The 10,368-nt window shown below is 40.9% G+C and overlaps 1 protein-coding gene across 4 annotated transcripts in view; it reads left to right on the top strand.

Annotated features, from left to right (window-relative positions):
- The window catches only part of LOC130209352 (transcription factor COE1-like), a 124,730-nt gene extending 117,281 nt beyond the window's left edge, over positions 1–7,449 (top strand). For 2 of the 4 annotated variants that reach the window (XM_056438938.1, XM_056438936.1), the window contains one exon: positions 3,627–7,449. In XM_056438938.1, coding sequence (XP_056294913.1) covers positions 3,627–3,658 — 32 coding nt within the window. In that variant the 3' untranslated portion in view covers positions 3,659–7,449. Of the gene's footprint in view, positions 1–2,055; positions 2,185–3,626 lie in introns of all 4 variants that reach the window. The other 2 variants (XM_056438935.1, XM_056438934.1) reach the window with 2 other exon arrangements.
- The last annotated feature ends 2,919 nt before the right edge of the window (positions 7,450–10,368 follow it).

Raw genomic sequence — 10,368 nt, 5'->3', positions numbered from 1 at the left:
AGTTGATTCACTGAAAGGAGTTGAAGTGTCAGTTTAAGTGTAAGAGGAGTTTCAAAATGTTTTCTTTTTAAACCCCAAAACAAAGCGTATAAATGCAAAAAAGGAGAAAAAAATCCCCCCACAAAAAAAGCAACGACGTTGTTGAAGCGTTTTGGCGAAGTGAAGTGTGACGTAACGGCGAAGGGGGGAACGTGAGTCTGAAAGCTATTAAAGCGTTGGTCTGTCAACACGCGGCGGCTCACGCGTGTTGACGTTGGCTCGCCGAGCCGCTTCAGTTTATTGTTCCTCCGTTTACCAACGAGAGGAAACGTTTTATTCAGTGCGAGCGGCGGAAACGAGGATCAGCTGGTCGAGGAGGGCCTCCATGTTGTTGTTGTGCACAGAGTAAACAAAGTGAATACAAGGGAAGCGTCTCCGGCGTTGGAGGCCTCGTGGCTCAGGCGTGTTTCTGGAGACGTGAAGTTGAGACTCGCCGCTTCTTGGCGTCCGCTTCAAAGCGCGCCAGGTGGATGTTGTGTTGTCGTCCCCGGCGATCAAAGCAACAACAAAAGGGGGGCCTGGCTGAGCCGCAGCTTCCGTCTGAGCGCGCGTGTGTGTGTGTGTGTGTGTGTGTCGACCGAACACCGCCACGCATTGTTCACCATCCCTCGTCCTGACTGTCCATCACCCCCCCCCCCCCCCCCCATCCGGACTAACCCCACTAACGCTCCTCACTTCCCTCATGTGTTCATTCGCGTCTCGCTTTGGGCCGAATCCATTACAATAAAACAACAAAACAACAAAACAACAAATACAGAACAACAACAAGACGAAGCCAACAGAGAGGGAATGTGAGGAGGAGGAAGCGGCGGCTCCAGGAGGCGCTGAGAGCTTGTTGGCACGAGGCGATACATCACATTTACACCCCCTCCCCCTCCACCCCCCGTTTCATTTGACGGTTCCATCTTCAAATGCTGCCCTGGACTCGTTCTCTGTGGTCCATCCAGAGGAGGCCTGGTGTCTGTGTGTTAGCCTAGCTTAGCATAGTGACTGGAAGCGGAGGGAAACGGCTAGCATGATTTTAAAAAACATGTTTTTTTCACCTTTGATACAGTAAAAAAAATTACATTTAATAATTACAAGTCGACACAGAGGCTGCTCTGAGGCTTCTGATCATATCACATGATCTTCATCAGCCAATGGGTCGGTCCCAAACAAGATTTTAATCAAAATACCCCAAAAACCTAATTCCCCCAGAAAAGTGAATAAGGTCATGTGATTTTGATTGACAGCTCTAGACACTGAATGGACCCGAGGTGAGACGTTATCATCTGGAACTTTTAAATAATCAGGAAAAAACAGGTGAATTAGCTTCAGGTGCGTTTGTTTCGTATTTTCCAAACTGAATGAGGATCATGTGACGCTGAAGGCTCCGGAACGTTCTGCTCAAAAGACTTTGATTTACTCAAAATAAATACTTTTCTCAAACACAGAACTTTACACAATATTACGATATCTTCAGCATTTTAATTTTTCATTATTTTTGCCCCTGCTTCCAGTTTTTAATGCTAAGCTAGGCTAACGCCCCCCTCACGTGTTGTACTGTCCCTTTAATTAGTCATAAGCCAATTCATCAGAATAACAAAAATAAAGTTTTATAGCCACAAAAGACACAAATGATGGGTTCATCAGAAACACACACACAAACACACACACACACACACACACTCTCTCACACACACACACACACACACACACACACCTGGATGAAGCTCGTCGGCTCAGGTTTGGTTTTTATTTTTTCATAAAAATTAAAAAGTCCTTCAAGTTATGGATCAACTTTGCCGGATGTGCCGCTGTGTTGTGTTTCGGGGCATGTTTGTTCCTCCGGACCTGTCGGCCCCTCCTCCTCCCACCTCCTCCCACCTCCTCCTGCATGATTCACCTCCATCCGATCGCTCACCTCCTCTGTCCCGTCTGCCTGCTCGTTGCACCGTCACCTCCTCCCGGGTAGGACTCCCCTCCTCCTCCTCCTCCTTCTCCTCACCTCCTCCTCTCTCTCCTCTGCTCCCATAGGCCCTTACTCATTCTCTCCTGTCCATATGGTTTCTGCAGTCAAACAGAAGAGCGCCTTCGCCCCCGTCGTGCGGCCACAGAGCTCCCCGCCCCCCACCTGCACCACCGCCAATGGCAGCAACCTCCAGGGTGAGCATCCCCCCCCCTCCCGCCTGTCAGCACCCCCCCCCCTCGCCCCCACCCACCTGGACGCACAGCCAGACGTCACCGTGACGATAATAACTCTCTGATAGTTTCACGCTCTGAGGTTAAAGTTGATCCATAACTTCTGGGGACAAAATAAAATTATTACATTTTTTAGTGACGAACAAATCTTTTTTCTTTTAAACATACCATTTGGTTGAAAACGGACATAATGGAGTTAAATTAAACACACAAGACACTTTATATGTTTTGTGTTATCACTAAAAATACAAAATCCTGGTTTATTTGTAACTTTTCGTACTTTTTGTGACGTTTTAAGAACTTTATTTTCTTATTTTCAATAAATTTGTGTCGTTTTTAAATGTTCCTTTGAGTCGGGAAAGAACCAAACTACCGATAGTTCAGCCTGATCTTTATTTAACGCTTTGGGTTCAATCCATCTGGACTCAAACACACGGACGAGTTTCATCAAGTCGTTTGAGGAAACTGTTCTGCTCATATATAAGATATAATACATGTAATATAATATATATAATATATATGTAATATAATATATATATCTAATATAATATACAGGACTGTCTCAGAAAATTAGAATATTGTGATAAAGTTCTTTATTTTCTGTAATGCAATTAAAAAAACAAAAATGTCATGCATTCTGGATTCATTACAAATCAACTGAAATATTGCAAGCCTTTTATTCTTTTAATATTGCTGATTATGGCTTACAGCTTAAGAAAACTCTAAAATCCTATCTCATAAAATTTTAATATTTCCTCAGACCAAGTAAAAAAAAAGATTTATAACAGCTGAGTGTTTGTCAAGGCTCAGGAAACCCTTGCAGGTGTTTCGAGTTAATTAGACAATTCAAGTGATTTGTTTAATACCCTACTAGTATACTTTTTCATGATATTCTAATATTTAGAGATAGGATATTTGAGTTTTCTTAAGCTGTAAGCCATAATCAGCAATATTAAAAGAATAAAAGGCTTGCAATATTTCAGTTGATTTGTAATGAATCCAGAATGCATGACATTTTTGTTTTTTTAATTGCATTACAGAAAATAAAGAACTTCATCACAATATTCTAATTTTCTGAGACACTCCTGTATATATATATAATAATATCTAATATATACTATATGTAATATAATATATATAATATATATAATATAATATATATGTAATATATATAATATATAATATATGTAATATAATATATAATATATTATAATATATAATATGTAATATAATATATATAATATTTATAATATATACTATATATAATATATATAATATATATAATATATATAATATATATAATACATAATAATATATATAATATATCATATATAATTTATATAATATAATATATACTATGATAACTAACAGGAATCTTTGTGACTGACTGTCTGCTCGTGTCTCAGCTATGGCAGGTCTCATCGTCCCCCCGATGTGAGGAGGGTTCTCAGCAGGATGCCCACAGACATCCCCAAACCCCGCCCCCCTGCCCACATACCACTGATGGCCCCGCCCCCCCCACCACTGATGGCCACGTCCACCTGAAAAGCCACCAAAAAAACCACCACTTCCCATCGTCCCCCATCGACCGACCCAGAATCCATCACTGCAGCAGAAGAAGAACTTTGACTCTTCGTCGATTAATTCACCGACGAGGAACTTCAAGGACGGGCCAAGGCCAGAGGTCAAAGGTCGGAGAGGCAAACTGTGGGGAGGACGTTACGATGTGGCGTGAGTTTTAGTTGTGCTTCGACTTCAGAAGTCTGCGCAGACACAGCACTGGTCTGGGGTCAGTCTGAACTGGTCTGGGGTCAGTCTGAACTGGTCTGAACTGGTGTTCACCGTGGCGACGTCATTGAGAAAAGAAAAGCTTGGATCTCATTGGCTGACAAGTCAATCCTGGTTTTATTGAAGTAAAGAATGTGTTGCGTAATCTATCACAGTAATCTATTACTGCATTATTTATTTATTGACTCTTCAAAATCTATTTTTTCTTAAATCAAAATAATAATAATAATAATGATAATAATAATAATAATGGAGCTTTGATTTAAACAAAATTAATTCAATAAAAGAATTTTTTTTAAAATTTGTTTTAGGAAAAAAACTCAGATTATTGAAACATATCCAAACAAACCAATATACACATAAACCCATCTTCAGATTACACCAGATAAACAAAGGGCCTGAAACAAATAAACATTTAAATGTGCAGACAACATTCAAATTAATTCCTAAAAGCACACTGGCAATGAGCCCAACATAATACAAATATTCACATAAAAAAATTCTACCTACATTTTGATTAATTTATTCCAAATTGATTATGAAATAATTAATTGTATTTATTCAAGTTCAGATTTGTCATTTTGCATCTTTTTTTAAAACATCGTCATTCAAAAATAAACAAAGAAACAAGAGAAAATATTATTTATTGTTATTAAACCAAAGAGTATCTGGTTGTTGAAGTAAATGGGCTAAAAAATGCAAAGCAGCTGTCCTTAAATATTTTATTTAATAGAAATACTTTAAGGGATACAGAGCCCAGCTTCAGTAAATGCAACAAAGTACATTTAATAATAACAATAAATAACATTTAATAACAACAACAAATTAACATTTAATAACAACGACAAAGTAACGTTTAATAACAACGACAAAGTAACATTTAATAACAACAACAAAGTAACATTTAATAACAACAATAAATATCAATAACTGTAAATGTTACTTTGTTGCATTTAAACAAATGAAAACGTTCTCCAGAACCTCCGATTGGTTCTAGCCGCACCAGAAGCCCAGAAGCTCCCGCTGGACCTAGAACCGAGTCCAGAACCGAGTCCAGAACCGAGTCCAGGAGTCCAGGAACCAGTAACCGTCAGACGGTTGGTTTTCAATCAGAAGTCTTCCCAGTGACCCCTCCTGACCCCCTGACCCCCCTGACCCCCCACACAGGACCAGAGCCCTTAAAGACCCAGACCCCGTCCCCGAGCGTCTTCCTTTCTGCTTCATAGCTTTTATCAATGTTTGTCTCATATTCTCAAAAAGAGGGGATGCAGTAACGTTTCTTCACTCTGGAAACAATAACAAACTTCCTGCAGAGACGGAACATGTTGTTGTCATGACGAGAACATGTTGTTGTCATGACGAGAACATGTTGTTGTCTTATTTTATTCTTATTTCTTTGTTTTACGTCTCGTCTAACCCGCTGGTCCTGATCCGCGTGTCGAGTGGTAGAGTTTAACCATCAGCAGCTTTTAATCACATTTAGGTTCCAGGTTTTATTGTTAATTCTTCTGAATGTTCTTATTTCATATGTATTTATAAAACGTTTGTTTTGGTTGAGCTCTTTTTTTAAATGTTTTTTTTTTTTGTCGGTGATTTTAGACCTGAATGATAGTCTCAAATATATATATATGTAAACACATTTGATGTCTTAATACCTTTTAGATATTGTAAAAAGAGTGAACAAGTGAGAGGAATTAATAATTAATAACCCCTTTTTGTAAAAACTAAACAAAACAACAACAACGTCCTGGCGTGGTCTCGCCCTGTTTTTGAAAGCAGGACGTAAGAAAAAACAAAAAAACACAAACAAAAAAATGAACGCTTTCATCACTTTTGTACAAAAAAAATTGCTTTTACGAAAATGATATTTAACTTTTTGTAAACAGCATTGTTTGTGTTTCCCGGGTTCTTCTCGTCCTTTGTGTATTATTGTGAAATGTATAATCATGGTTATTTCTTAATGCACTATTTTTTTGTTTTTTTGTTGGGGCACTTAATAATAAGAGCAATGCATCTTAGCAAAAAAGAGAAGGAGAAAAAAAGAGCTAAAAGTAACAAAAAAAAGAGAAGAAGAAGAACGATATGCACCGTGTGTTTTTCCCACCGTTGGGAAACGGCAAAAAAATCCTTGTCATGTGAAATTTTTATATTTCAGAAGCTTCTAGCGTCATGGTACTCCTCTCTTTGTTCGGGTTCCGAGCGCATGCCTCGGTTCTCCGTGTTCAGAAGACGATATTTTATTCATCTTTTAATATTAGATGTCGATCCTCGTCTTTGTGTTTTCTTTTCTTATATTTTTTTCGATTGAGAACAACAGAAAAAAAACCACTCCGAAAAACAAAAGTTTTGGGTCCCTGATCTCAAGGAAACGTTGTCGTCGTCGTCGCTGCACAATCCGGATCGTTTACTTATGCAACTGAGTTCGGTGAAAGCTGGAGGAAAACAACGTACAACAAGTCAGTTTTTTTTTTTCAGACAAACAGCGAGAACTTTTTCTAAATTTTATTTTTTGGCACCAGACGTTTACCCTTCAGGTTTTCCCCACGAAAAAACACTATCAAGTTTGCAGAAGAAATGCTATGTTAGCGGTTAGCCTCCGAACAGCCGCGCCTTTAACGGAAAATGCTAAGTTAGCGGTTAGCCTCCCAAACAGCCGCTTCTTTAACGGAAAGCTTCCGTGTCGAACGGCGCCCCCCACATCTCACAGGGAGGTACTGCAACACGACGTTACGCAATACTTTTTCATTGACAAGATCTGGATATCAAAATACACAAATCTCATAATTTTGAGGCGTGATACAAAAAGAAACAATCTTACAATTCCGAGATATGCATTTAGAAATAATGCAAACAAATCGAATGAATTTCTAGATTTATTTATGTATAAAAATATAAAAAATAAACGTCTCACAATTGTGTTAAAAATACAATAAAAGTCTCCAGGATCAAAACGTCAAACTCACAGAAGGAAAAACAGTCGAGGAGTTTTAAACCATCTTTACAAGAACAAAGAAAACTTCAATCAGACCTCAGATCAGATTTAAACTTGTCTGGTGTCTCCACAAAGACATTCCTCTCCACCTTTAAAAAAAATTTAAAAACAATATTAACAGTATTAAATTATATATATTTTCCCACCGTTGGAAAATGTTTTTCTTCTCGACATATTTTCTTTTTTCGTCCCGAGGTTTTTATAAAAACTGCAAAGGTTTTTCAGTTTTCTGGGTGTTTTGACTTCAATGTGAAAGCGGGCAGGAGGAACTGCGTCTTTGTGAAATATGAAATATATCATCAAAGTATATCAAAGCACAATGTTTACTGAATGTCTGTAGACCCACGGCGCCGCTGTAAATAGATGCATGTCTTTCTTTTCTTCCTCTCTTCCTGTGATCAGTGCTTTTTGTACAGAAACATTCTAATAAAGATTACATTTGGCTTGAAGCCGGCGGCCTCTTTGTCCACGGGGGGCGAGTCTGACGTGTGCTTAGGTTTAGGTTTAGGTTTAGGTTTAAGTTTAAGATTAGGTTTAAGTTTAGATATAAGTTGAAGCCCTAAAAATGAACTCTTCAGCCATCGATCTCGACTCTTTTCGTTATATATTTATTTTGCACCTTTTTTTACGTTAATTGCATTTAAATCCTTTTTTATTGGTTATGAAGCTCGGTGTAAATTCATGAAACCAGAATATTATTATTATTAGTGGGAAAGGCTTCAGGTGAAGAATATGAACTTTATAATAATATTAACAATAATAATAATTTAAATGATAATAATAATAATAATAATAAAAATAACAATAATAATAATTTAAATGATAATAATAATAATAATAATGATAATAGAAATGATACTACTACGACTACTAATAATTATAATGATAATAATGATCATCATTATAATAATAATGATAATAATATTTATAATAATAATAATAATAATGATAATAATAATAAGGCGTTTTTTATTCATAATAAAAACACAAAAACATGACATCACACATCATTTAGCTGACGCTTTTATCCAAAGAGATTTTCAATCATGTCACATTCACACAGCGTAGACACAGCGACAGGGAGCAGCTCAGGGTTAAGTGCCTTGCTCATGTACACATCAACTAGGGTGGGGATTGAACCACCAACCTCCTGACTGACAGACGGACCTGCCGCCCAGCAGGTGGACCCATCAGCGGGTCGTAAGGAGGACCACGTGGAGGTCTTAAAGAGGACCACGTGGAGGTCTTAAGGAGGACCACGTGGAGGTCTTAAGGAGGACCACATGGAGGTCATAAGGAGGACCACGTGGAGGTCTTAAGGAGGACCACGTGGAGGTCTTAAGGAGGACCACGTGGAGGTCATAAGGAGGACCACGTGGAGGTCTTAAGGAGGACCACGTGGAGGTCATAAGGAGGACCACGTGGAGGTCTTAAGGAGGACCACATGGAGGTCTTAAGGAGGACCACGTGGAGGTCATAAGGAGGACCACGTGGAGGTCTTAAGGAGGACCACGTGGAGGTCTTAAGGAGGACCACGTGGAGGTCTTAAGGAGGACCACGTGGAGGTCTTAAGGAGGACCACGTGGAGGTCTTAAGGAGGACCACGTGGAGGTCTTAAAGAGGACCACGTGGAGGTCTTAAGGAGGACCACGTGGAGGTCTTAAGGAGGACCACATGGAGGTCATAAGGAGGACCACGTAGAGGTCTTAAAGAGGACCACGTGGAGGTCTTAAGGAGGACCACGTGGAGGTCTTAAGGAGGACCACATGGAGGTCATAAGGAGGACCACGTAGAGGTCTTAAAGAGGACCACGTGGAGGTCTTAAGGAGGACCACGTGGAGGTCGTAAGGAGGACCACGTGGAGGTCTTAAGGAGGACCACGTGGAGGTCTTAAGGAGGACCACGTGGAGGTCGTAAGGAGGACCACGTGGAGGTCGTAAGGAGGACCACGTGGAGGTCTTAAGGAGGACCACGTGGAGGTCATAAGGAGGACCACGTGGAGGTCTTAAGGAGGACCACGTGGAGGTCTTAAAGAGGACCACGTGGAGGTCATAAGGAGGACCACGTGGAGGTCTTAAGGAGGACCACGTGGAGGTCTTAAAGAGGACCACGTGGAGGTCTTAAGGAGGACCACGTGGAGGTCATAAGGAGGACCACGTGGAGGTCTTAAAGAGGACCACGTGGAGGTCTTAAGGAGGACCACGTGGAGGTCTTAAGGAGGACCACGTGGAGGTCTTAAGGAGGACCACGTGGAGGTCTTAAAGAGGACCACGTGGAGGTCTTAAGGAGGACCACGTGGAGGTCTTAAAGAGGACCACGTGGAGGTCATAAGGAGGACCACGTGGAGGTCTTAAGGAGGACCACGTGGAGGTCTTAAGGAGGACCACGTGGAGGTCTTAAGGAGGACCACGTGGAGGTCGTAAGGAGGACCACGTGGAGGTCTTAAGGAGGACCACGTGGAGGTCGTAAGGAGGACCACGTGGAGGTCTTAAGGAGGACCACGTGGAGGTCTTAAAGAGGACCACGTGGAGGTCTTAAAGAGGACCACGTGGAGGTCATAAGGAGGACCACGTGGAGGTCTTAAGGAGGACCACGTGGAGGTCTTAAGGAGGACCACGTGGAGGTCTTAAAGAGGACCACGTGGAGGTCTTAAGGAGGACCACGTGGAGGTCATAAGGAGGACCACGTGGAGGTCTTAAAGAGGACCACGTGGAGGTCGTAAGGAGGACCACGTGGAGGTCGTAAGGAGGACCACGTGGAGGTCGTAAGGAGGACCACGTGGAGGTCTTAAGGAGGACCACGTGGAGGTCGTAAGGAGGACCACGTGGAGGTCGTAAGGAGGACCACGTGGAGGTCTGTGTGGGGGGACGGGGTCCAGGAGGGTTCAGGACTCGCGTTGACAGTCGGGAGTTTAGAGACGACGCTGAGTTATGATTAAACTGTGAACGTTTCTGACGCTGAACAGAGAAAAAGAAAAAAAAAGTGTGTGTCCAAACACACACACACATCATCATCTGTGTGTGTGTGTGTGTGGGGGGGGGGGGGGGGGGGAGGTTAAACGTCCTTGTTCTTTAATGTTAGTCACATATTTGACCTGAAAGTTTCTGCCGGTAGATGGAAACACGTTGAATATTAATTATTACATCTATTTAAGAATCTCGTGTTTTATTACCCTCACAGTCATATTATGATTATTATTATTGTTATTATTATTGTTGTTGTTATTATTATTATCTATTAAACATATTAATTATTATAAACAAGGTTTTTTATTTTGATGCTATTTGGGGTCAAATGTTCTGCATGGAAACGCCCACAAAGGGAGAGGAAGTTCATCCAAGGTCGTGACTGGTGAGTGACACACACCC

The sequence above is a fragment of the Pseudoliparis swirei genome, chromosome 19 (genome assembly GCF_029220125.1).
Source record: "Pseudoliparis swirei isolate HS2019 ecotype Mariana Trench chromosome 19, NWPU_hadal_v1, whole genome shotgun sequence".
Lineage (NCBI taxonomy): Eukaryota > Metazoa > Chordata > Actinopteri > Perciformes > Liparidae > Pseudoliparis > Pseudoliparis swirei.
Note: the sequence above shows the minus strand (reverse complement) of the source record. Positions and strands in the feature narration are given on the sequence as shown.